The sequence below is a fragment of the Peromyscus californicus genome, unplaced genomic scaffold (assembly GCF_007827085.1).
Source record: "Peromyscus californicus insignis strain IS unplaced genomic scaffold, ASM782708v3 Scaffold_3__1_contigs__length_106647218, whole genome shotgun sequence".
NCBI classification, from domain to species: domain Eukaryota; kingdom Metazoa; phylum Chordata; class Mammalia; order Rodentia; family Cricetidae; genus Peromyscus; species Peromyscus californicus.
Genome location: NW_026294551.1, coordinates 49,482,129 through 49,507,652, shown reverse-complemented (window position 1 = coordinate 49,507,652; position 25,524 = coordinate 49,482,129). Strand labels below are relative to the sequence as shown.

General features: G+C 51.9%; 3 protein-coding genes across 5 annotated transcripts; 2 read left to right on the top strand and 1 right to left on the bottom strand.

Moving 5' to 3' along the window:
- The first annotated feature begins 1,639 nt into the window (after positions 1-1,639).
- On the top strand, positions 1,640-11,885 carry P2rx5 (purinergic receptor P2X 5). 3 transcript variants are annotated; one of them, XM_052758604.1, is made up of 13 exons: positions 1,640-1,945; positions 5,074-5,224; positions 5,657-5,803; positions 6,316-6,391; positions 6,480-6,576; positions 6,735-6,815; positions 7,110-7,194; positions 7,603-7,736; positions 8,003-8,096; positions 8,217-8,282; positions 10,296-10,378; positions 11,068-11,235; positions 11,549-11,885. In XM_052758604.1, the coding sequence occupies exons 1-13, from the start codon at positions 1,809-1,811 to the stop codon at positions 11,565-11,567; spliced, it is 1,338 nt and encodes a 445-aa protein (XP_052614564.1). In that variant the 5' UTR covers positions 1,640-1,808; the 3' UTR covers positions 11,568-11,885. The 3 variants fall into 3 exon arrangements, with proteins under 3 accessions (XP_052614564.1, XP_052614563.1, XP_052614565.1); XM_052758603.1 differs by having other exon boundaries at positions 7,056-7,194; XM_052758605.1 differs by having other exon boundaries at positions 1,641-1,945; positions 5,732-5,803; positions 7,056-7,194.
- Positions 11,886-18,444: 6,559 nt separating this feature from the next.
- Emc6 (ER membrane protein complex subunit 6) lies at positions 18,445-19,320 on the bottom strand. Its single transcript, XM_052756157.1, has 2 exons — positions 19,199-19,320; positions 18,445-19,017 (listed from the first exon to the last, which is right to left on the bottom strand). Exon 2 carries the CDS (start codon positions 18,966-18,968, stop codon positions 18,636-18,638), a length of 333 nt encoding a protein of 110 aa, XP_052612117.1. The 5' UTR covers positions 18,969-19,017; positions 19,199-19,320; the 3' UTR covers positions 18,445-18,635.
- Positions 19,321-19,436: 116 nt separating this feature from the next.
- Positions 19,437-24,812, top strand: Tax1bp3 (Tax1 binding protein 3). The gene is made up of 4 exons (XM_052756156.1): positions 19,437-19,603; positions 22,724-22,843; positions 23,236-23,313; positions 23,837-24,812. Exons 1-4 carry the CDS (start codon positions 19,565-19,567, stop codon positions 23,972-23,974), a joined length of 375 nt encoding a protein of 124 aa, XP_052612116.1. The 5' UTR covers positions 19,437-19,564; the 3' UTR covers positions 23,975-24,812.
- Positions 24,813-25,524: the final 712 nt, after the last annotated feature.

The following is a 25,524-nucleotide window of genomic DNA, read 5'->3' as shown; positions in this document are numbered from 1 at the left end:
TACAGAAAATAGGTATCCAGTCCCTTACCCCTCAGCCCTGGCACAGAGACCCTCACCACACCCAACCTGTAAGCATTGCAGCTCAGATGGAAAGGGATCCTGACAGTCGGGAGCCAAGGAATACCACAAGTTACTGTAAGTGTAGCAGTTTAGCCCTGCTCCAGGGAAAGGTTTCCCCAATGTAACAACTCTGCCTGGGCAGGGGAGGGTTTCCCCAGCAAAGTTGTTACAGTTATATTCCGGTTCCCAGAGTGTAAGAACTCTGCTCTGCTAAGGGAAAGTTTCACCAGCGAAAGTGTTACAGCCTTTGTCTCCTCTGCTCCACCCAGGTTCCATCTCTGCTCCCGTAAGGCAAAAGAAGGTCGTCACCCAAACTTCATTCAAGAGATTTATCTGGAGGGAGGAATCCAGGAGGGTGGCTGCCTCTGCCAGGGTTGAAAAAGGCAGCAGCAAACTGAACAGGTACAGGGCTTGTACAGGGCTTTTTAGGGGTAGGGTTTTCCAGGGAGAAGATTTTCAGGGTGAGAATTGGTTGGATTTCAATCCCTGGATTTGGACAAATTCAGATTGGGTAGATTTTATGCTCAGGGATCGGTTGGTTTTGTGCTCAGTTGGTCAGGGACAGATTTGGCTCTGGTTTCAGCGCCAAAAGACTAAAAAAGGCCTCCCATTAAATCTTTCACTGGCCCTTTTCAGCCTTTTGGCTCTAGTTTTAGGGCCAGGGTGTGTTTCTTTCACTGGCTCTGGTTCTAGGGCCAAAGTGTTTCACTGGCTCTGGTTTCAGGGACAGGGTGGGTTTCTTTGGCTGGCCCTTTTACCCTACCCAACCCCTCAGTACACACACAGCCTATCACCACACAGCCCATCACCACAGCCTCTCACCACACGCAGCCCCACAGTACACACACAGCCCAGTAATTTCTCACTACACGGCCCCTCACTGCATAGAGACTCATACTACGGGAAGCCTCTCATCATACAGCCCTTCACTACAGCTCACCCAGTCCACACCAATTCCAAAGCTCACTTCCAAGGGACCTCTTCTCTCTCCCTGTTTGGTTCAGCCTCAGAGGATGGCATTGAACCCAGGTTTTTTTGGGGTGTGGTGGGGTAACTATTCTGTCTCCAGGCATGTTTTAGGGCCCCAAAGCCTTAGTGCCCTGGCTCTCCCTACCCCACCGTACCTGACTGGGACCGCTGGTCCCTGACACCAGTAACATGTTGGATTTAAACCCGCAGTCGCAGAAGTCTGGAAAATACCCCCTTGATAACCGCAGACACAGGCGGCCAGGGACCTACAGGCTGTCTGACAGCGTGAGTAGCGAGGCCAGGGCAATCGGGCAAACCAGTCATTACTAGTGACTGTCTCTACCCATCTTCCTACACTTCCTGCGCTCTGGGTCCTTCCGGAATCCTGCCTCTGTTTCCCCAGCCGGTTCCCCTTGACTGAGTCCCATGGGAGGAGGTAGGGGCGGGAGAGACGCCTTGGAAAGCACCTTCTCTCCTTCCTCGCCTCCGCACTCGGTGCGCGCGTCCTTGCAGGCCAGTGGCCGGAGGCACAGCTCAGTGGTGTCACCGGGTCAGTGGAGGTGGCCGCCTCCCAGGCTGGGCGCTCGCCGCAGTCCGGCTCCCCGCGGCGGCGGCGGCGGGGTCCTCCCGGCCGCCCGGTGCTCGCGCCCGGGTCTGCGCGCCCGCCCTCCGGCTCACGCCCTTTGGAACCGCGCGTCCGGGACTGCGGCAGCGCACGCATCGTGCTCGGCTGGCCGCCGGGCGGCAGGAGGCGGCGGCGGCCCGAGTGAGCCGGAGGCATGGGCCAGGCGGCCTGGAAGGGGTTCGCCCTGTCGCTGTTCGACTACAAAACCGCAAAGTTCGTGGTCGCCAAGAGTAAGAAGGTGGGGCTGCTCTACCGGGTGCTGCAGCTCACCATCCTGTTGTACTTGCTCATGTGAGTCTTCGGGCACTTTTGGGAAGCCAGGGGGATGGGGAGGGGAAGGTGTAGAGACAGGGGCCTTAGGGAGTCGGCCCTCATGGGCCCTGGGATGTAAGGTTGGGAAGGTGAACACTATGTCTTGAGAAACGTGGGAGGGGCGGCTGGGTACCTTGATTTGAAGCTATTTGTAGGGAGCCCCTTCTCCCAGGACTGGAGCGCCCAGTATTACAGTCATGGCTAGGAGGCAGGGATGCCAGGACTTTGGGCTCAGCTGCCCCCAGAGGCCTCCCTGGGCTCTGGCCTGACAGCTGGCCTGGGCACCCAGCAGGTTATTTATAAGCACGGAGCATCACTGGCTTACTCTTGGTCGGGCCAACTCATCAGATTGGCATGTTCTGGAACTCAGGGTTAGCTCACGGGAAACGCGGGCGGCCTCTCCAGTGTCCAGCTGCTCCACTGTCCGCCTGTGGACATCTCCTCACCGAGCAGGATGTGGGCCCACCAGCCCAGGGGCAGCTTGTTGGAGGTTTAACAGCTAGACCTTGGTCAGAGCCCTCCCTTGCTCCGAGGAAGAGAAGACACAGGTGGAGAGCGGCAGCCACTGAGAACAGCGGCTAGTCACTCTGTTTTCTAATAAATGGTGTGCAGTGATTGCTCCTGGGAGGGCAGTCCTGACCTAGCCTTGCTGCCTTCTAATGGCTGCGTTTCCCCGCGCCCCCCACTTTCTTCTTTTTGGTTTTTTTTATTTTTTTGAGACAGGGTTTCTCTGTGTAGCCCTGGCTGTTCTGGGACTGCTCTGTAGAGTAGGCTAACTTCAAACTCAGAAATCTGCCTGCCCCTTCCTCCGGTGTGGATAATAGCTGCATTCTTAGCGTTTCCTGGATTTTAGCACCAAGGCACTTGGCAGTGTCCTACCTCAGGGTCTTTGTACTGCCTTTCCTCAGCCACCACGGTCTTTCCTTCCCTACTCGGCGACACCACTCCTTGTCCAGGTTTGAGTGCTCCGGTGACTCCTTCTCTGTCCCTCCCTGGCATAACCATGGCCAATTTGAATGGTCATTTGCTCAGTGTCTATTTCTATCTCCTTGTAGTCTTGGGGATGCCATGATGGGAGGGACTGGTGTCACTTCACTTGGGAATAGGTACGAAATGAATAAACAAATGCTGAATATTTGCTTACTGTTTTGGATTGGGCCAGGCCTGGCATTTCTCTGCTAAAATGGAAGGCTTGCTCAAGAATCACTACTTTCTCAGAGCTCCTTGAAAATGTGATAGCTTAGGGTTGAGGCTTCCCTATCTCTGCCCCGGAAATGAGGAAGTGGACACATGTTGGTTGACACCTCCCTGACTCCCTGGAGAGAGTCAGCCTACCATGCCACTCACTGCGTGACTAACCTGTAACCCTAACCCTAAGCTGGCTTCTTCCTCTTTTGACTGATTTCCCCAGCCTCACCAAGATGGGTTTAGCTGGATATCTAACTACAGCAATAAGCTGGTGAGTTCTGTGCATGGAGCTTTTGCTCCGAGTCAGGCTCACTGTGCTTAGCATTTGACAAGGGCCATCTCATTTAAAAAGTATGTCTTCTTAGGGGCCGGAGCAATGTTTAGGTGGTTAAGAGTGCTGTTCTTTTAGGAGTTCAATTCCTGGCTGATTGGCTTACAACCCCTGTAACTCCAGCTCCAGAGGATCTGACTCCCTCTTCTGGCTTCCAAGGGTACCGGAACTCATGAGCACACACAAGCACATGCATACAATTTAAGCATATTTACCTTTTTAGAAAGGTGTGATGGGCACACACCTATAATTTTAACCCTCGAGGGGCTGAGGTTGGAGGATTGCTGTGAGCCGAGGCCAGCCTGAGCTGCACTTTCATGATAGTGTCCTTTAATGTGCAAACATTTTTAATTTCAGGAGGCCAAACTTCTTTGTTGCTTTGGTTTGGTTTTGCTGGTTCATTTTTTTTACATTAATTTTATTTGTGTGTATGAGGATGCATGTGCAGGTGCCCATGGAGGTCAGAGGGTGTCAGGTCCCCTGGGTCTTGAGTTTGTTACAGGGGGTTATGAATAACCTAATGTGGGTGCTGGGAACCGAACCCAGGTCTTCTGCAAGAGCAGTAAGTACTCTTAACTTAACCACTGGGTAATCTCTTCAGCCTTTTAGTATTTTTATTACTTTATTTATTGTGTATGTGTGTGGACAAGCATGTGGAATGGCACACATGTGGAAGTCTGTTTTCTCCTTCCACCATGTGTGTGAGATCAACTCAGAACATCAACCTCAGAGGCAAGTGCCTTTATCTCCTGGTCCGTCTTGCTGGCTTGCTTATGTTTTTAGTATACAAGAATATGAGATTTCATTTATTTACTTTTTTATTTGTTTTTTTGAGAAAGAGTTTCTCTGTGCAACAGTCCTGACTGTCCTGGAACTCACTTTGCAGACCAGGCTGGCCTCAAACTCACTGAGATCCCCCTGCCTCTACCTCCTGAGTATCTCCCTCTTGGATTTCCTTATTTCTTTTCTCCCCCACCTTTGGTATTTTGTTTTGTTTTTGGTTTTTTGAGACACAGTTTCTCTGTGCAGCTTGAGAGCCTTTCCTGGATCTCACTCTGTAGCCCAGGTTGGCCTTGAACTCACAGAAATCTGCCTGCCTCTGCCTCCTGAGTGCTGGGATTAAAGGCGTGCGCCACCACACACCTGGCAATTTCTTTCTTTTTTAGAGATACTAATTTTATTATTTTTATGTATGTGAATGTTTTGCCTGCATGTATGTCTGTGCACCATATGTGTGCCTGGTCCCTGTCCTTGAGGAGGTCAGAGCTGAGATTGTAGTTACAGATGGTTATGAGCCACTAAGTAGGTGCCTGGAATGGGAAAGGGATCCTCTGCAAGAGCATCAAGTGCTCTTAACCACTGAGCCAACTCTCCAGCGTCAGATTTTGTTTTAAAAGGTAGTGTCTCATCCTGTAGCCCAGGTCGGCCTTCAACTGTCTATCTTCCTGCTTGAGTGCAGTAACGCATGCTGTGGGGCAGGTGAATCCTGAGCTCTCAGTACTACCAGCCTAGGACTTACTATGCTTCTCACTCCAGCCTGGCCTGGGTAGCCCTGTGATGATATCCACCTGTTGTCCTATTTCTACAGATGGGTGTTTCTGATTAAGAAGAGTTACCAGGATATTGACACTTCCTTGCAGAGTGCTGTGGTCACCAAAGTCAAGGGTGTGGCCTACACCAATACCACTATGCTTGGGGAACGGCTCTGGGATGTTGCAGACTTTGTCATCCCGTCTCAGGTCAGATCACCACCCGGGACCTGGGCTGGTGAGGTGTGGCTTGGGGTGGGTCGCACAGGAAGTACCCAGGCAACTCCATCAATTGTCTCTCTGGCTCAGGATACAGACAGAAATCCTAAATGGTGTCCCTGCCTCCTTTTCTGCACCAGGCCTGGCTTCTCTTGTCCTCAGTGATCTGTGTGTCTGTTGAGACTACATGGGGCCAGAGTGACCTGGTACAGTGGCCCTGGGAATAGCTCCCCAGCTTGTTCATGGCTGCCCTGGGGTAGAACCAGGCTGAGGACAGGACAGAATTGTGGGGTGAGAGTGCTTGGGGTTTGCGAAGCTGTAAGTTACCCACCAAAGGATATCCACTTGGAAAGTGTGGGATCATCAGACAGATGGACAATGCCCCTCAGTTTTGTGGTCCCCATTGTTCCCAACCCCATGCAGAGGTCCACTCTCACCTGGCTGACTCTTCCCCGAGAGTCCAGGAGGAGATTCCTCAAACTCTGTCTGGCTCCTCAGGGGGAGAACGTTTTCTTCGTGGTCACCAACCTGATCGTGACTCCTAACCAGCGGCAGGGCATCTGTGCTGAGGTTTGATTTGGCATGTGTGTTGGGGAGGGGTTGGAAAGCCCCCCAGCTGTGGTCACAGTCCTCCTGAAGCTGGGGCTTGGTTTGCTATATATGTATACTGCATGGTACCCACGTGGTTTGGGGGAGAGATGGGTTTTCTAACTTTTTTTTAAGTTTTATGTTTTCATTTATGATTACTGCCTACTTGCATGTGTGTGCGTATGCGTATGCGTATGCGTGTGTGTGTGTGTGTGTGTGTGTGTGTGTGTGTGTGTGTGCATGTGCATGCCATGGCGTGTGTGTGGAGGTCAGAGAACAACTCTCAGGAGTTGGTTCTCTCCTCTCACCATGGTCCCCAGGCTGCCAGGCTTTCATGGTGGATGTTCTTCCACCACTGAGTCACCCTGCCAGCCTGAGAAACAGATTTTCAAAGGGCACGTGGCCTCAGGCTGGGGAAGAAGCCCTTTTCTGTCTCTGATGGGACCCAGTCCTGGCCTGGGCGACCCCTGGCAGATCCCTTCCTTTTCTTGCAGCGCGAAGGCATCCCTGATGGCGAGTGTTTCGAGGACTCTGACTGCCATGCTGGGGAGTCTGTTGTAGCTGGACATGGTGAGGGCCTGGAGCGGCTGGGGCTGGAGCAGGGCAAAGAAACCTGGGCAGGAAGGTCCACGGCATTGTCCCTGTCCCTTCCCTGCAGGACTGAAAACTGGTCGTTGTCTACGGGTCGGGAACTCTACCCAGGGCACCTGTGAGATCTTCGCTTGGTGCCCAGTGGAGACAATGTCCTCGCCCACGTGAGTGGCCCTGGCCTGTGGTCCTGGAGGAGCTGCCTACACAGTCTTACACAGTGGGTCCCACCTGAGGCCAGAGGCCTGCCCACTCCATAGGTCTAGGGGAGTCATAGAGGGCAGGGGCAGGTCTCCTGCTCAGGCTGCCCTGGCCTGGTTTTCAGGGATCCCCTCCTGAAGGATGCTGAAGGCTTCACCATTTTCATAAAGAACTTCATCCGCTTCCCCAAGTTCAACTTCTCCAAGTAGGTGGGGCTTGGCTCCTGGATGGGGAGGTGGGCTGAGGGCCCTCCCTGTGGCCTTGCCCAAGCTGTGCACGGTGTGTATACATACATGCATGAGCAGGGGTGCCCTTTTCTCTGCTCGGGGGTGGGCTCTGTTCTTGAGGGGACTAAGATACAGTCACACCTGGCAAAGGTCCCATTGCCTCCTGGGTCTGGCCCAGCGACAAAACGTCTCACCCTCCCATCATGGCTTCCTCTTAGAGCCAATGTGCTAGAAACAAGCAACAAAAATTTCCTGAAAACCTGTCACTTCAGCTCCAAGAATCTCTACTGTCCCATCTTCCGACTGGGATCCATTGTCCGCTGGGCAGGGGCTGACTTCCAGGATATAGCCCTGAAGGTGGGTGGTGTGTGGTTCAGGCAGCTCTCCCCAGGAACCTGGGCTCTGCAGTGAGAAGGTGAGGGTGGAGGGGCATCAGGTCCGGGGTGGCCCTGCAGAATCACTTGTCCCCAGGAGCTTACTGTTTTCAAAATTAGTTGTGACCAATGGCCTGGCTCTATCAGGCACTCAGTGGGGATAGGTGGGTGGGTGGGGCTGACGTGGCACCTGCTGGGTAGGTGATTCCAGAACATCATCAGAAGCAGTTGAAAGGAGCCCCATGGACACATGCTGATTTGTGTGTCAAGTGTGGTCAGGCCAGCCCAGCCAGCTGACCTCTGGCCAACTTGTCTGGCTCTCATAAAGGGCTGCCCCGTGACTTCTGTCCATCTGCAGACAACTAGCATTCGCCCTGTTTCTTGTGTCAAGGGCGGTGTGATAGGAATCCATATCGAATGGGACTGTGACCTTGATAAAGCTGCCTCTAAATGTAACCCACGCTATTACTTCAACCGTCTGGACAACAAGCACACGAAGTCCATCTCCTCTGGGTACAACTTCAGGTAACTGCTGTTTTTGTGCTGCCTGGTGACCTTGACTCTATTCTGTGTTCTCTGCTGGGTCAAGTCCACCAGTGTTCTCATGGTCCAGGGGTTGGCATGGAGCACCCTGGGAAAACCCTATCTTTGTGTGTGCCTCAGTTCTGGGCACACTCCTAGAGCTGCTCTAGGACCCCTGGATTGCTGAGAATTTCCCAAAGCAGCCACTTTGTGCTGCAATGGAGAAAAGGTAGAGGCAGATGAGCGTCTCCAGGGCCCTGTCTCCCCAGGTTTGCCAGGTATTACCGTGACTCTAATGGGGTAGAGTTCCGTGACCTGATGAAAGCCTATGGCATCCGCTTTGATGTGATAGTTAATGGCAAGGTATGTAGATCTTCTTCCCATTCCAGGGCCTGGTGGTTGCTGGGCCAGGGAGGTTGGAGTGCCCCTTGGGGATCCAGCGGTCCACCCTGCCTTACTCACCTGGTGGTTTCTGTTTCACAGGCAGGAAAGTTCAGCATCATCCCTACAGTCATCAACATCGGTTCTGGGCTGGCGCTCATGGGTGCTGTGAGTACCTCCTCTGCCTTGCTGGCTTCCTAGGGGAAGGGAGGTAACTAACTGCCTGGGAGGAGCATGCTGAGCACAGAACACAGGAGGGGCTGTGAGGTCACACTCCCCCAGAGGACACTGACTGCCTGTAGCTCTGACTGTGAGCTTGAGTGGAGTGTGGCACAGGGAGATGGTCCTCCAGTCCTGGTGTGGGCTGGAATCTTTGGGATTCTGGGTCTAAAAAGCTCCATCTCCAGTTCTGGTAATGGGAAACTGATTAGGCTATGCCACTTTTGAGCACTGTTGACATCTGGGGCCAGGGGCGTCTTTGCTTTGCTTTACCTGTGGAATGTGTTTAAGTGAACTCCTGGTCTTTATTCACCTGGTCTCACTCCACCTGAGAACCTGCATTTGAAAGGATGAGAGGCAGGAGAGACAGTCTTGTAATCCTTTGGAGTGGGTGTTTAGCCACCCGTAGTGGCTTCCATGGTAGGAAATGGCTGGAGTCCAGGGAAGGACTTCCTGCAAATGCCTGTCATACCCTTGGTACTTCTGGGAGGAAGTTGAAGGTGGGAGTTGTGGGAGTCATTGTTGGGGGCTCACACCAACAACACGGCAAGTTCCCTGCCAAGCCTTCCAGAGGCCTCTCCTCTCCTCTCCCTGGGCAGCCCAAGAAGCCACTAGAGGATTCTGTCAGGGCCCAGGATAGACTTTGCACTGAGACCGAGAAGCCTGTCTTCTGGCATGTAAGCAATCATACAGACAGAACACTATACGTAATAAATAAAATAAATCTTAAAAAAAACCAAACAAACAAAAGCGTGATCCTTAACGATGAGCAGTGCATTCTCCAACCGAGGGCACTCAAGAGGCAGAGGAATCTCTTAGTTTGAGGCCAGCCTAGTCTACTGAGCAAGTTCCAGGACAGCCAGGGCTACACAGAGAAACATGGTCTGGAAAAACAAAACAAAACAAAACAAAACAAAACAAAACAAAACAAACAGTGGTCCCCAAGTGGAGTGTTCCTGACTCAGGCAGTCATCGTTAGGGATCCCTGGTTGTGCGCATACATAGCTCCCATACACTGTAGGTAAAGTCTGGAAGTCCGGGACACAGCTGTGAAATGAAGGCAATAATGCAGCGAAAGGCAATAATGTAGTGAAGGCTGAGGGAAGAAGTAGGAGCAAGGAATCGATAAATGACATTTCTGGAGTCTGGGGAAGACATGCACGCTCCACTCAGGCCCGCCCTCCTCTGCCTTCAGGAACACCTCTATTCCTGCGCTATAGGTATAGTCGCCCTCTGCTGGAGAAGACAGGCATTACATACAACCTGCCCTGATCGGAAGCCTGTGTTCAGGGATGATTAGTCTGCTCCAACTGGGTCTGCTCAGGCTTCCTGGCTTTTCCTGACCGTAGTTGTAGCGTCCCTGTTGTTGAGGTTAAGATGCCCGCCAGCCCATCTTCCACTGGCTATCAGAAGGCTCTTTCCAAACGATCACAACTGCCGCTGTCATGCCTCCCCACAAAGGACTAGGGCCAAAGCATTCTCAGACACGCTGGTTCTCGCCCCCACCGGAAGCATCTTTTGCTCTTGCCCCACAGGCTCTAGGCATTTATTGGTGATGACAAGTCGGCTTCTCCCTTTGCCATGCAATTCCAGGCCTCCAGTTCAGCTCCCCAGGCTGAGTGAATACTTTTTTCCACCTGCTCCCAATCCCGTTCCCATTGTAGGACTAATGGTTCTATATCACAATCTACTTGTCTCCTGCAGCCTAGGGGATCCCCAGTTCTCTGTGGTCCACATCCTTCTGGCACCCTAGTGCAAACCTGGCAGGTGGTAGATTCTTAGTGAGAGGAGCTTGATCCATGGAGTCAGGCCTCAAGCCCAGATCTAACCTGTGTCTACCACGGACATCACCCCTTTCTGGGCTGTGTCTTCCATGTTCAGGTGGTGCCCTGCTCCTGAGTTGTCGTAGGCGCCAAGCATTATGAAGCTAGGATTCTGAGTTAAAGCTTCGAACTCTTGCAGGGGGCTTTCTTCTGTGACCTGGTACTTATCTACCTCATCAGAAAGAGCGAGTTTTACCGAGAAAAGAAGTTTGAGAAAGTGAGGTAAGTTAATCTCCCTCTCCCAGGCCCAAGGAGCACCCCGGCCCCTGTCTAGAGCCTCATCTAAGCTGGTCCTGGGTTGGGGTGTGTAGGTGGTATGCTATGTGTACCTGCGTCACAAGACTGGACTTGGTTCAGAAGACCTGGGGAAGAAGATGTCCCCCCAAGTCACACGGCAGAAGATATTTTTACAGGATCTATCTTAGTGGATGATGTTAGACAAGCCCCATGACTCCTTGAGCCTCAGTTTCTCCATCTTCGAGATGAGAACACTGGCTTATACAAAACGGACTTGGGTCTAGACAGATGCCTGGGGTTGAAGGAAGATACATGTGCATGTGTGTGTATGTGCTCTTAGTATCGGAACACAGAACACAGCATGGGAGGGTGCTGGGTCTGGGGGGACGGGAAGGGAAAGGGGTTCTGGCCTTGCCCTTGGAGGAGGCATTTTGGAGGATCTGGGTCCAGAGTGAGAAATTGGGTCAGGAAGCATGTGCTTCCTCAGCCCCAGCAACCTGGACTGTGGGTGCCGCGTGGACCTGTGTGATCTGTCTGGGTTGCCCACGGCAGCCTGAACCCAGCTGGTACAGCCCCACCTGGCCACAGGCTGCTCTGCCGGAGGAAAGAGAGGCCAGCTGGGAGTGCAAGTCTCTGTCAGTACCCCAAGAAGGTTGTGGCCATGTCTTCTCCAGGGGTCAGGAGGAGGAAGCTAATGTTGAGCTTGAGGCCAACGAGATCGAGCAGGAGCTGCCAGAGGACAAGCCTCCAGAAGGGGTTCAGCAGAATGAGCACCCCCAAGAGCTGGCCCAGAGTGGCAGGAAGCAGAATAGCAACTGCCAGGAGCTCTTTGAGCCTGTCAGGTGAGGGACTGTGGGACAGCTGGCCAGGGCCTGGCTTCTGTAGAGGGGGCTACTTGGGATTCACTTCAGAGGGTGTTCCCAGGCCTAGGATGGTCTTTCTCTGGCCCCCAGTTTTCACTCTTTGCTAAGGTTGGGTAGCCTCCCGCTGGGAGCTGGGTCATGTGGGGTGAGCTGAGAAATTCCCTGGGATGGAACAAAAGAGAGAAAGGTGGAAGCTGAGGGCTGCAGCAGGGGGGCCAGACTGAGGGACCCGAGCCTAGCTCTCCCCTGAGCTGTCACTGCCTGGTCACCCACCTGAGCCCCTCACCTGCAGGTCCACCTTGCTTGTCTAGCACAGCCTCCTATTGCTGTGGGAGATCCTGTGCTTCCCAGTCCTCAGCGTGAACCTCGTCGTGCATCGGAGCTGCCGCTGGGACAGTGTTTCTCCTCGGCTGTACCTGCCTGCTCACTGCCAGAGAGAGGCTGCGCCTGCCGCGTACTCTGCCTCAAAAAGGCCATGCCCGAAAGAGTTCCTGGCAGCCCTCTCTCTGCCTTCTGTGTGCACCCCTCCCCCAAGGGCCGGCCTCCAGGAGAAAGCAGCCACAGAACTTGCAAACAGTGAAGACGTAGCCAGCACTCTTGGCAGAGAACCGATTCAAAGCTAATGGGGCCAGGACAGACCACAGCTCTGAACTGGGAAGAGGCATCTTGGTGCTTGCTCAGGATGGGGCTTCTGGGAACAGGCCCACCAACCCCACCCAGCTTGGGTGGGATCCTGCTGGAAGTTTTTTATTGTGTGGAGGGGAGCCTCCAGGATGGCCAGAGCGGCTCAGATGCAGAAAGGAGGCCCTGGGGCAGGCCCCCAGGGAGGGGGCAGGCCCCCAGGGAGGGGGCAGGCCAGGGGCTTCAGGGGTAGAATGTTTACATACCCCGTCTCTGCACCCAGCCAAACATTCATTTATTCATACAGGCAGTCCACATCTATGGGTGCATGCTGCACTTTAGTCCTATCTGAGAGGCTTAAACAAGATGCTGACCTGGCCCCAGGGTAGGGGGCACACATGTAACTCTCTCCAGAGACATCAGCTAGCCCCAGCAGCCTGGTCTTCCTCCAGCCTCTAGCCAGACTCCTGACAAGTCTCTGCAGAGAATGATAGCTGCTCAGGAAAAGCTGCTGGACGACATCCAGGGGACATTTAGCCCCACCCCCAGATGTAAAATTTAAAGGTGGCCAAGGCGGCACCTGGAAAAGACTTAAGGGGAGAGCAAACTCCAGGGTCTCCTGGGCAAGATTCGGGAGGAAATGCAGGTAAGCCACTCGCCGGTTCTAGCCCCGCCCCGCAGCCTAGGGCAGCTCTGGGAAACCGACATGCCCAGGTGAGAGGTGGACTTGACTGTGCAGTTTAGCTCTCGTGCTGTTTGGGGGGTGGGGGTGGGGCGCTGGGAGTCCCTGATTGACTTCCTGCTCTCAGAAGTTCAGCCTTGAAGTGCTAATGAGATAAAGGATGACTTTCACTGAAAGGCTGTCCCTGACCTGTGTGTCCCGTTCCTGCCCACTGCATGTCATTCCATGGAGCTCGAGCTTTGAAGTGGGGTCCATGGACCACTCTCCAGAGAGCCTGACAAAAAGCAAGGTTGCAAGCCTCTCCCTAATCCTCCCCACACAGAGTTTCCCCGAGATCTCAAAGTGATTTGCAAGCACATAGTTAAATGTTAGCTTGGGTAGCTGACAGGGTACTAGGTCAGACTTACACATGCTGCCCTGAGGCCAAGAGGGTCCCTCTCCCCTCTCCCATCCCTCCCTGTGTTTTTTTTTTTTTTGTTGTTGTTGTTTGTTTGTTTTTAAAGACGGCATTTCTATGAGTCCTGGCTATCTTGGAACTCCATGTAGACCAGGCTGGCCTCACACAGATCTGCCTGCCTCTTGAGTGCCAGGACTGAAGGTGTGTGCCACTTTCCTGGTTTCCCATCTTCACTTGGAAGACAGCAACATGCTCGGTTTATTTAAATTCAAACGTTTTGATGAGGTAATACCTAATCTAACTCAAAATTTAAAGATTCACAAGCATAGAAGTAGCCAGGCATGGTGAACAACTTGAGTCCCAGCACTTGGGAGGCAGAGGCAGATGGGTCTCTGAGTTCAAGGCCAGCCTGGTCAGTGGAGCTAGTTCTATGCCAGGGAGGGCTACATGGTGAGACCCTGTGTTCGTTGTTGTTTTAAGACATCCTTTTCTTTTGCCCTCCTTTATCTTTCTGAGGATCCATCTGGCTGTCCAGTCACTCCCTCAGGAAATGGTCTATTCCTGTAAGACCAAATTCCCTGTCAGAATCAGACTCATTTAATTTAATCAGACACATTTAAATACAGGGCTGGGGAACTAGTGAGCACACTTTCCCTTACACCACGGAGGGCTATCTGGAAAAACCCAAGGTGAGACACCCAGAGCTCTTCATCTGTGGACCATTGTCAAGTGTCAAGTTCTGCCTCGACGTGAGTCCCAGCTGCTGTCTAGGGGCTTCTCTCAATGCTGGGAGCTCCTCTCTGGAAAGCACCACATGCCAGGGACAGTGAACATCCTTCTGCTGGACCCTTGCACGTGGTAATCAGAAGGGGCCTGGTAGCTGGGTGAGGCGCTGCACACCTGTAGACCCAGCATGTGGGGGTGGGTCACCGAGCTCAGGAATTTCAACCTGGGTAACAGATAGTGAGGTCCCCTTCTAAAAATGGGTGGAGGGGTGAAGGATGGCTCAGTGTTAAGAGCATTGGCTGCCCTTTCAAAAACTGGGGTTCAATTCCCAGCACTCACATGATGGCTCGCAACCTCCTGTAATTCTAGTTCCAAAGGAACAGATGCCCTGTTCTGGCCTCTGTGTGTACTAGGCATGCACTGGTGCACAGACATACTGCAAGCAAAACACCCATACATATGAAGAGGCAGGACAGGTGGATCTCTGGGTTAAGGATAGCCTGGTCTACAGAGCGAGTTCCGGGACAGCCAGGGCTCTGTAGAGAGGCTGTCTGAAAAAAACAAAAATAAGTAAGACAAAACAAAATGGGGTGGAGGGGAGAGTTGCTGCCCCTGGGGCAGGAGTGGTGTCCAGAGCAGGACCTCTTCCATGGAAGCAGCTCCCGCACCTTTGGTTGTCTGGGGATGCCACCAAGCCATTGTGCTTTCTGAAAATGAAAGACCAGGTGATCCACCCAGGCAGCGGACTTCCCTGTTAAAGTGACCCCATCAGGTTACTTTTATGTTCAGGAGCAAAGAAGAGGGCCAAGGGTCATGGCTGTGTAGAGCTTGTCCTGGCTCTTCCTACTGTGTTGAATGGCTTGGGGACAGTCAGACAACTCACTCTGTATCAGAATGAACATGCCTTTTACTAGTTACTGTCAGTAAGAACCGAGTTCATGTTGTGTCCTGTTCCTGTCAGGTGTTAGACTGAATTGTGACCGACACTGGTAAGCAACACACACGGCCGCTGCCCCCACATGCTTCCAGTCTGGTGGGTGGCGAATCTTAACCATGAAGTGGTCACACTTGTCATGAACTAAAGAGGGTGCTGGGGCAAGTTTCAACCTGGAACAGCGAGAATAAGTATACTCAAGGGAGTGATAGTTTAAATCTGAGAGGTTAGGAGCCACCTGCCTAGGTGACAGGGAAGGAAGGGAATCCCAGGTGCTTTGATGTGGAAAACAACCAGGAAGGCTGTCACTGCCATGGTCAGTGTGAGGTGTTTTTTTAATCTATTGGTCTCCATTACACTCCACTGCCTGACAATCTGTTAACCTGTTGTTCCTTCTCGGCCAGCAAAGTTAGCTAGGTCGACCTTGGATCGTTTTAGGAGGCTCCAAACTTAGAGAGGCCAGGGATCTTATTACAATTTCTCACAGGGATGCCCACTCTGCCAAAGTTGCCTTGTGGCCCCCTTCACCCCTTACTTCTTTCCTTCTGCATAACCTTGATATAAGGCAGCTCATCTATCTTATGGGAACCAGCTGCCTAAATTAAAACAAAACCAACCAACCGAAACCTCCCAGGATCTTCCTCTGTAGCTCCAGCTTGCCTCAAACTCTGGATCCTCCTATCACAGCCTCTGCAGGTGGAATGAGGCTTCTAACTCGGGAAGTGAGTTGGGAAATACTCCTAAACTTTGGGGAAACACTATTTTTCTTTCTGGGCACTGGTTGGCTTATTGGCTACAGCCCTAGCCCAAGAGCCCCTTCCTATTCTGATCTTCCAGGATCTGATGAATTATGTGTCAGTCTCTAGCCTAAACTGGGCCATCTAGGATTGTCCTACAAGTTATTTCATACCTTTGGGAGCATCATGATGTGGGCCAACTGATATACTGGGTGCTATCAATGTGACTTGGGAATCAGCCAGGAAATGGCAAACTGCTGTTCCTGACGCTGGGGTCATGGCTGCCTTTTGCCCTCTCTCTTCCCATGGGTTGTTCCTCTCAGTGGGGAGGCCATCATAAAGGTGGAACATGCCTTGTTCCAGGTGTTTGAGCTGGGGACCAGAATCCCTAATCATAGCATCTTTCCATCTGAACAGGGCACCTCTTAGCTTTACTCATCCATCCCCCCCCCCCCCCCCCCCCCCCCCCCCCCCCCCCGGGACAAGCACTCTTCAGAGGGCGACTCTTCCCTTCAGCCAGCACAAAGTCAAATGGGCCAAGATGGCAGGCATTTTCTGGGACCTGTCTGACATATGTATTTTTGGACACTTATTTGGTTCTAAAATAATAAAAAGCATCAATTTTAAATGTGTCCCTCTTTTTTTTTCCCCTTCATGGTTACCCTATGTAGGGGAAAAATGTAAGGTTAGACCAAAGAAGGCAGACACAAGCAATAATAACAAATGTATTACATGCCTTGTTACCACGCAGATTCAAATCAAAGCATAGGGTTATTTTTAAATTACATTTGTGTGCATGTGTGTAGGTGTGCATTTGCCTCAGTGTACTTGTGAGGGTCAGAGTCCACTCTTCCCTTTGACAATGTGGGTCCTGAAGACTGAAATCAGGTTATTAGGCTTGGCAGCAGATACCTGCTGAGCTATCCTGCCAGCCACAAGGAGACTCTTTTTTTTTTTTTTTTTGGTTTTTTTGAGACAGGGTTTCTCTGTGTAGCTTTGGAGTCTGTCCTGGAACTTACTCTGTGGCCCAGGCCAGCCTCGAACTCACAGAGATCCGCCTGCCTCTGCCTCCCTAGTGCTGGGATTAAAGGTGTGTGCCACCACCGCCCGGCCTCCAAGAAGACTCTTGAAATGAACAGATGCTAAAAGACAAGGAAGGAGATGGCTCAGTGGTTAAGAGCACTTGCTGCTCTTCCAGAGGACCTAAGTTCTGTTCCTAGCACAACTGTAACTCCAGCTCCAAGGTAGCTGACAACTCTGGCCGCTGTGGGCACCTGCACTCATGTGCACATACCCACTAACATGCAGACACATATACCTACACAGAACTATGAATAATAAAAATTTAAAAAACAGACTAGAAAGACAGTGATATAACTACTACTTCTCATTGGATAACTGCTGAGAAGTATTTGAAATTAACTCTGCCCTACGAGGATTAAATCTGCTCAAAATTGGCAAGAACATAAAAGTAGTCATTGCACAGTTTTATGGCAGCAAATGCTTGCAACAAATTTACTGTTCAACAACAGGAAAATCATTAAATCAAGTCAGGAATCCATCAGGAATGAGCCCTTCCTTCCCACATAGAGAAGCTCCTACTCTATAAACATGCATGTCAGGATCCTCAGGAGACAGCTCTTTGGGACAGGAAGGTAAAGCTGTGACCTCAGCTTCTTGGCATGAGATGCAAGCATGTGGTCCAAACAGGATTCAGGACTGGGTGCTTGAGCCATCTACAGACCATCTACACTCTGGGAAAGAGTTCTTATAATCGCTTTCATATCCCTTTCTTTTTTTTTTTTTAAAGATTTATTTATTGATTATGTATACAGTGTTCTACCTGCACATATGTCTGCAGGCCAGAAGAGTGTGCCAGATCTCATTACAGATGGTTGTGAGCCACCATGTGGTTGCTGGAAATTGAACTCAGGACCTCTGGAAGAACAGCCAGTGCTCTTAACCGCTGAGCCATCTCTCCAGCCCCCGCTTTCTTTAAAAAAAAAAAAAAATCTAAAGCCAATTCACATTGCTCCTAAAATTTTCAAAGACTTCTCCTAAATGCTCATGGAGTCAAGGCCAACTTCCTCCCAGGGCCTTCTACGATTTGGTCAGGACTACCTCTTGGCCTAATAAAAGGCCACCATCCTTCCTGCCTGTGGCTCTTCTACATGCTTTTTTCCTCAAAGCAGCCCCTTCCCTTATTTTATTCTGCTGTTATTTAACCTTTCAGTCTCAGGCATAATGTTATTTCTTCAAGTCTTCCTTGACTCCATTTCCAAACCTAGTCTAAACTTGGTGCTTCTGTGCATTCTTTCATGGCATCTATTATAATCTGTAAAAGCAGGTAATGCCAATCTCCCCAGTTAGACTATAGATTCCATGTGCATCATGTTCACTACAAGTCTAACACAATTGTATTTTTCAGTTAATCATGTATTTCATTCTAAAACCCTCCTTCCAAAGGGTTAGGAATGAACATATAGTCAGAGGCATTACACTCGAAACAAACTCATTTGATTAAATGTCCAAATAACCTATTTAATCGCCGCCACAGGACACATTTTAGAAAAATAGCTTGCATTTTTTCTTATAGGAAAGGTAACTAGCTGTGACCAGGTAACTGGGACTTAACTGATTTCATTCATACCGGAAAGCAGTGGTTAGTGGGAAGTGATGCTGGACAGGTACATTCATCCAATACAGTACAAGCAAACAGCCTTGTAACCGGACCCTGGCTCTGCCTCTTCCCAGATGAGCCACCCCAGGCAGAGACATCTAACCTCTCTGGGCCTCAGGTTCTTCATCAACAGAAGTTTAACAGTAACATCTCCATAGAGTTATTGCTAGAATTAAAACATACCCGATGCAAAAAGTACACAGCATAATGCCCGCACACAGAGAATGCTTAGTATCACCAACTGTCAACAGTCCTTAAGATGAACGTTATGTTCTCTCATGTAAGCCCTTTGGAACCACTAGGTGTAAATCCAAGACAATTACAGGCTATGGCCTAGTGCCTGCTCTCCACGGAGCAAAGTCTGGCGACTTCGAACAGTGGCTCAGCATCAAGGTAGGCAAGAACTCGACAAAGTGTCACACTTCATTTAATCTAAAGAATATTACAGGCTCTCTGTCTTCAGATATAAATTATAACAGTACAGAACAAGCAGCGAACTCAACAAACAAAAAAAAACTAAGTAAGTCTACACGGTGTTAACTGCCGGCAAGAGTCCTGCCAACCTTTTTTCTTTTCTTTTTTAAGTCACCCCTGCCCTCATTTCAGTAGACGTGCACCATGCCATAGAGGAACGTCCAGAAGAGGACGTAGGTGAAGAGGCCTCCGATGAGGCCTCCCGTAAAGAGAGGTCTTCGTGACTTAAAATATTTGTTCCACCTCCTTCCCGCCTTGAGAATCAGGAGCAGGGAGAGCAGGACGGAGGCAAGCAGGTAGAAGATGAAGCCGTAGAGGCCGGTGAGGCCGAGGATGCCGGCTGTGGCCCCCGACAGCGCTGACACGGAGGTCCGGCAGTAGTCGAGGACCGCGGCGTTGCCTCGGACGGCTGCCTCGCTGATGAACGGCGGCCCTTCCCGCTTGGCCACCACCGCGGCCATCGCACCCGCCGGGGCTCCGCTTCTGCCTTCTCGCGGCCTCAACGCGGAACTGCGGAGAAAACCAAGTTAACAAGTGGCGCCCGAAGCCCGGCGAGTTGGGCGCGCGGCGCCTTCTTCCCCCTCCGACACCGCGCCTGGGCCTCCGACCTCCACGCGACGCCGAGGCTGAGGCCCGAGCCGGCCTGGGACGGCAGCACACCCGCACACGCCCGGAAGGCTCGCCGAGTTACCTGGAGCACAGCGGCACACAGTCCCTCGTGTCCCCTCAGACAGGAAGCAGCGGAGCGTCCCGCACCGCCATCTTGCGCCGGGGGCTGCTGGGAGGGCTCGGCTTGCGCAGGCGCACAAACCCCGCCCCGCCCTCCCACGCTTGCGCCCCGGGCACGCTCCCCTCCGGCCCCCACTTCAGCACACAAGTCCCAGGACTCCCGCAAGCCCATCAGCGCTCCGGCTGGTGATTGGCTGGAGGCTTGTTAAGTATTCATGAGGGGGCGGGCCGAGCAGGGCTGCCCTTTGTTAACCAGGGAGGGCGCGGCCGTGGGCATTCTCGCTGCGGGTCTCACCGGGCGCTGTGGGCTTGTCAGATTTGAGCCGAAATGTCCTACATCCCGGGCCAGCCTGTCACCGCCGTAGTGGTGAGTGCGCTCGCGCGGGCTCCTTCTCCTCTTGATTCACCCCATTTCGCAGAGCGGCAAACTGACGTCTAGACAGGCGGAGAAAAAGCATAGGACCCGGGGCTCCTGCGTGCATTCCGGGGGCCAGAGCTCCAGCTGCAGTTTCTGTTGAGCAGTGCTTGCAGCCTTCCCCGGCCAGGAGAGGTGGCTGGGACCTAAGAGCCTCCCGAGACCCTGAGCAGAGGCCAGATCCCGTGCACTGCCGCCGCCGGATGGCTACCTTTTAGAAGGCGCGGACTGGGAGGACGGAGGAGAAAGGCTGGTCCTTGGGAGTGTTAGGAAACTCCCCTGTCCTGGGCCTCCGTGTCCCCAGCTGGGCGGCCGCGGGGGGCGGGCGCCGACGTCCGTGAGTGAGTCGCAGCCTTTGGAATGAGGAAGCGTTTCCTCTGCTCCAGCCGGCACACTGCCGCCGCCGCCGCCGCCGCGCCGTAGGAGATTGAGGGGGTGGGACTGGCCAGTTTGTCCTAGCAGCCCCTTCCCCCTTCTCATCCGGCCTAGCTCTGGGGACCGACCCCTCGAGAGCCAAACTTAGTTTCCAGAACTTTTCGGGATACTCAGCCCCTTGGTTCAAAGTGCGTGTTCTTGTGCATGACACTTGATGTTCCAGAAATTTCCAGGGTCGCCTTCTGGGGTTTGTCTTGTGTATCAGTTGCAGTTGAATAGGCAAAGGGAAGAAGGGGGAGGGGTGTAGATCTAAGCACCAAGGTCATGGTCTGATGGGGCCTGCCGTCCAACCCAGAGGCAGAGGTGGGTAATGCTGAATCCTACCTCCGAGAAGCATCAGTGCCCAGCCATAAAGGAAGCTTTCTGAAAGGACCCAGATCTCTCCCCAGACTGGGCCTCACTCTTAAGCCCTAGCTGGCCTTGAACTTCTGGCAGTACTCCCGCTTTAGCCTTCCAGGTGTTGGAGTTACAGGTGTGAGTCAATGTTCTCTTGGCCCCAGAGTCCTAACTCTGGAGCTGTAGGGACGGGTCATGTTAGATGGGTGTGCTGGAGAGCTCCCAAAGTCAAGAGGGTGGCAGGGGAGGGTGAGCTTAGAGCTCCGGCTCAGGCCTGGGCTAGAAGGAAATATTGCTGAGCCCGTGTACAGCTTCCTGGTTTTCACTCCACTTGCACCAGCCTGGTTTTTCTAGGATCTTTCCCTAGCTGTTCCAGGAAGGAGTCTAGGCTCGACCCTGTGTGGAAAAGAGAGGGTGTGAGTCAGGATCTAGGGAGAGACCCTTTGCTGCCTGATTTCTCCCTTAAGTCAGTCACAGGGCTTTGTCTCCTTTTGCACCTTGGTGGGCGTGAAGGGACGTGTGTGTGTGTGTGTGTGTGTGTGTGTGTGTGTGTGGGAGTAGGTCTGCAGGAGCTTACACTTTCAGTCAGGAAGCCCCAGGTGAATGGGCCTTAGGCATCATGTTTCTTTTCCTCTTCCCTCTTGTCAGGCCAGTCAGAGTCATTCTGAAAGCCGTGGAAGTTCACAGTCCTCCAATCCTAATGCCAGGTGCATGCCTGAGCATAAGCAGGCAGACCTGGCCTCTTTCCCGGTCTTGGATTGCTCATGGGGTGGAGATGCTTCCCTCCCAATCTTACCCTCTCAAGTATAGTTAACATCCTGATTCTGTTACAGTCATTTTGGCCTCTCCCCTGAACTCTGGCCCCAGAGATCTGCCTTCTGGAAACCTGTGCGGATGGCTCCTGACACTCCTAACTACTGACACTGTGTTCTACCTGGGTCCCCAACTGCGTGATGGTTATGTTCATCTAGATTGGTTCTCAATCTTCCTAATGCTGCAACCCTTTAATACAGTTCCTCATGATGTGGGGACCCCCAACCCTAAAATTATTTTCCTTGCTATTTCCTAATTGTAATTTTTGGATCTGTTATGAATCGTACTGTAAATACCTGTGTTTTCTGAAGATCTCAGGTGATCGTGAAAGGGTCGTTCTCCCCTAAGGAGTTATGATCCATAGGTTGAAAACTGCTGATTTAGACAGATGACAGGGTGCTCTGCTCCACTTCCTCAGGATCAGTCTTTGTCTGTGGATCATCACTTATAAGTAGCTCATGTCTTCAGGATTCCATTATCCCACCCATGAGAAATCCACTCCTCTACCTACCACTCTGGTAATCATTCTAGCATCAATACCTTGCCCTGCTCCTACCTCTTTTTTGAGTTCCAGTAGGTTCAAGATCGAGGCCAGGTGGTGCACTATCATTTTCAAGGCTGGGTGCAAATGATCCATCCTTTGTTGAAGCCTTCCCAAGTCCAGAAAGTTACTCCTACTTCTTTGTGTTAAAATTCTCAACTTCCCAAGTCCAGAAAGTTACTCCTACTTTGTGTTAAAATTCTCAACTTTGGGGATAACCTCTGGTAGCTGGAGGATGCTTTCTGAGGGCTCTCAAAGGAGCCTGCACAGTTGGTGACCCCAACCCCAGAGCATGCTGGGAAAGCCCTATGATACTATCTCTTATATAATCCCGCATAAGAACAGGACCTAAGGACTAGAGAGGATATGACTTGGCCTCCACCCCACAGTCTCATCCTTCATCCCATCTCACCTCCTGGTCCTGTGTCCTGTGTTGTGCACACCAGTCTCCTTGGCCAGGAAGCCTTTCTCTTCTCTTCTATGCAAGTTTCTCCTCTACTTCTCCCATGCACCTCCTGGCTTTCATAATCTCGATAGGGCTTGCTTGGCAGTCAGCAATCTGAGCTGCCTCAGCAGGCATCTGCATCCTCAGGGCTTTATCTGTCCTCTTCTGGGTGCTCCCTCCCCAGAAAGATGGGTGTCTTTCCTATAGCAGCCACAGTACCCTCTGTTTCTTGGGCCAGGCTAGGCCCAGAATACATTACTGATCAAGGATGGGAAATGGGCGGGGAAAGTTGCAGGCAAAGGGCTGTGTGTGTAGGGGTTGAAATCCAACCACCAACCTCCCGGACAGGTGTCTGGTTGGATTTCTGCAGAGAGCCCTCAACCCCAACCCCTTGGCATGGTTTTAAGCTGACCCTGCAGCCTGAGGTTACTGCTGGGCACAGAGATCAGATCTTTCTTCACCCACCCGCCCTTGACCCTCAACTTGCTTTTCCTTTTACCAGCAAAGAGTTGAAATTCATAAGTTGCGTCAAGGTGAGAACTTAATCCTGGGCTTCAGTATTGGAGGTGGGATCGACCAGGACCCTTCCCAGAATCCCTTCTCGGAAGATAAAACAGACAAGGTGAGAAAGACTAGGGTCTCAATCCTACCCCACCCCCCCTACCCGCCCCATGGGGCACAGAAGCCTGAGGTGGCAGATTTTTCTTCCTGGGCCTGTGTGGAAAGAGCAGACCTTTTTGTTCTTCGACAATCCTAAATGATCTGGTGGGATTAAGTGGAAGGCATGCGGAGACAGCCTGGAGGAGCAGGAGGTGGCCATCAGCATGCTGGAACATCCCAGGGGCAGCTACACTGGCCCCTGGCTGTCATGGCACAGTCCATGCCAGCTGAATGTATTGGTGGGATAGGTGGGCACAGGGACAGAGGAGTTTCTGAGAGTCTGTCATGCTGGGCTCTGTCAGTAAAGGGCCAATCCAGTGACCACAGGGCTTTACCTGGGTTGTCTCTTTCCAGGGCATTTACGTCACACGAATATCTGAGGGAGGTCCTGCTGAAATTGCTGGGCTGCAGATTGGAGACAAGATCATGCAGGTATGGTTGTCCCAGAGGAGGAAACCAAGATTTGGGTGAGAGGGGCTGAAGCATTTGGGGTTGAGGGCTGATCCAGCTTCCTAGAGGAGCAACTCATCGAAATGGGTTTCTGAAGCCATGCTGTTATTGCCCCTTAAGGAAGTTGGTTGTTCTGTGTGCCTCTAGAATGCTGGGCATCTCTGTTAGGGGATATTAGCTTGGGGCCTGCTTGGATAGCCTGAGCTCCTCAAAACCCTATTTCCAAATTCTAGAGCAGTGGTTCTCAACCTTCCTAATGCTGTGACCCTTTATACAGTTCATGTTGTAGTGACCTCCCACCATAAAATTATTTTCATTGCTGCTTCCTAACTGTAATTTTGCTACTGTTGTGAATCGTAATGTAAAATATCTGATATGCATATAGTCTTAGGTGACCCCTGTGAAAAGGTTGTTCAACTCTCAAAGGGGTTGTGACCCACAGGTTGAGAACCACTGTTCTAGAGGGCAGAGAGCTGAGGTACCCCGTGTTCTCTCCTTGGGCCAGGTGAACGGCTGGGACATGACTATGGTCACCCATGACCAGGCTCGGAAGCGGCTCACCAAACGCTCGGAGGAAGTGGTGCGTCTGCTGGTGACTCGGCAGTCTCTGCAGAAGGCTGTACAGCAGTCCATGCTGTCCTAGCAGTCAGCCAGTCTTGACTTGTAGCCACCCACCTTTTTGTATAATGACAACACGTCCACGCTCTCTCTGTATCTCGTTCTGGCTTCTGCTGTGTGCTGGGCCCCAGCCCTGAGGGCTAACAGCTGATCCCAAGGTCCAAGCCAGCTTTCCTACCCCTCAACCCCCGTCTGAGGCCATGGGACCAGCTCTCTCTCTCTCTCTCTCGGATGCTGAGGATTGGAAATAAGGGCTTGGAGTAGTATCCAGTCTGCAGTGACCATCGGCTAAGCCTGGGGCTGGGCAGTCAGGAAACACCTTCTGAGAGCTGCCAAAGCTTGGAAATGCCAGGTAGGGCCATTTTTCCCGATTTGCTATGGCTGAAGGGCTTGGCCCTGCCCTTCCTCAGTGCCTCTCTCCATACTTCCTCCATCACGAGGCCCAGCCTGGGGCTGGACTCAAATATGCCAGAGACTTTATGAAGGCCACCTGGATGGAAGAGGGCAGGCTCCCACTACCTTCATTTCCCTAAGGGGTACTGGCCTATCCAGGATCTGTCTGCTTAAACAATTTATACAAGTTTCAAGACCGACATTTCAGGGCAGCTCTCAGGATTGCCATTTTTTTCTCTACACCTGTGGGTTTAGCTTTTGTATTTTTTAAGTCACAACTTTGATACAAAGTGTTTTTATCTTACTGAATTGAAAAGCCAATTCTCCTTTTGAATTTAGCTTACTAATTCACACACCTGGAAGCAGCAACTTGTAGCATGTGACTAAGCCAGTTGGTTACTATGGAAATGGGGCAGTATGATGCTACCCCATGCTCAACACTTGTGCCCAATAAACAATGCTGGAATTCACTGGGGGTTTCTGCTGAGATGGTGGGCAGGCGTCTTGGAGGGTAGAATGAAATAAGTCCTTTGATTTTAAAGATGGCTAGCCTGTCCCCTGCTGTTCTGGGGGAAAAGCACAACTCCTTGTAGGCCTATTTGCCTGGAAGACATATCTCTGGTGGTACCTCAGAAGCCTCACTGGGAGCACGCTGTGGTTTGCAGAGACCACATTTGTGGAAATGCTTGGAAGCACTTTCCCTGCAGCTGTGGGAAGTCTGCAGTGTATTTTCTCGTGGGTGCCACTGTAGAACCCTCATCTGCCTCTTGTGCAGCCTAGCTTCAGTCTCCACTTGAGAGGAGCCTCCTGGGTACTCGGGTTTATGGGAAAAACTCAGATGTTGACAGGGCCGAGCTGGCTAGTTGGTGAGCTGGGAACTCTGGGCAGATGCCGCTCAGGGGCTTGCTTAGCACTGCCAAATCAGGAAGTGTAAAGGAAAGCCCAGAAGGCTGGAGGTATGGGTCAGTGATAGAGCGCCTGTCTGATTGCTCAGGGTCCTGGGTTTGAGTCATAGCACTGTCCTAAAGAAAAAGTCCAGAATTTAAAATCTGTTTTTAAAGCGTAAAACACCCAATAACACTTTTCTCCCCTCCTGGTGCTGTTGAACCCAGGGCCTCAAACCTGCACACTAGGCAAGCATTCTGCTAGTGGGCCACATCCATCCGTGCCTTACCCTGAGAA

What these genes read in the sequence shown, in the direction of transcription:
- P2rx5 (XM_052758603.1), top strand. Translation starts at nt 1,809, where the DNA reads ATGGGCCAGGCGGCCTGGAAGGGGTTCGCCCTGTCGCTGTTCGACTAC. An exon ending in ACTTTGTCATCCCGTCTCAG is followed by an intron (nt 5,225 to 5,656) that starts GTCAGATCACCA and finishes AACCCCATGCAG; the next exon opens with AGGTCCACTCTCACCTGGCT. An exon ending in TCCTCTGGGTACAACTTCAG is followed by an intron (nt 7,737 to 8,002) that starts GTAACTGCTGTT and finishes CTGTCTCCCCAG; the next exon opens with GTTTGCCAGGTATTACCGTG.
- Emc6 (XM_052756157.1), bottom strand. Translation starts at nt 18,968, where the DNA reads ATGGCCGCGGTGGTGGCCAAGCGGGAAGGGCCGCCGTTCATCAGCGAG.
- Tax1bp3 (XM_052756156.1), top strand. Translation starts at nt 19,565, where the DNA reads ATGTCCTACATCCCGGGCCAGCCTGTCACCGCCGTAGTG. An exon ending in AGCCTGTCACCGCCGTAGTG is followed by an intron (nt 19,604 to 22,723) that starts GTGAGTGCGCTC and finishes TCCTTTTACCAG; the next exon opens with CAAAGAGTTGAAATTCATAA. An exon ending in CGGAAGATAAAACAGACAAG is followed by an intron (nt 22,844 to 23,235) that starts GTGAGAAAGACT and finishes GTCTCTTTCCAG; the next exon opens with GGCATTTACGTCACACGAAT.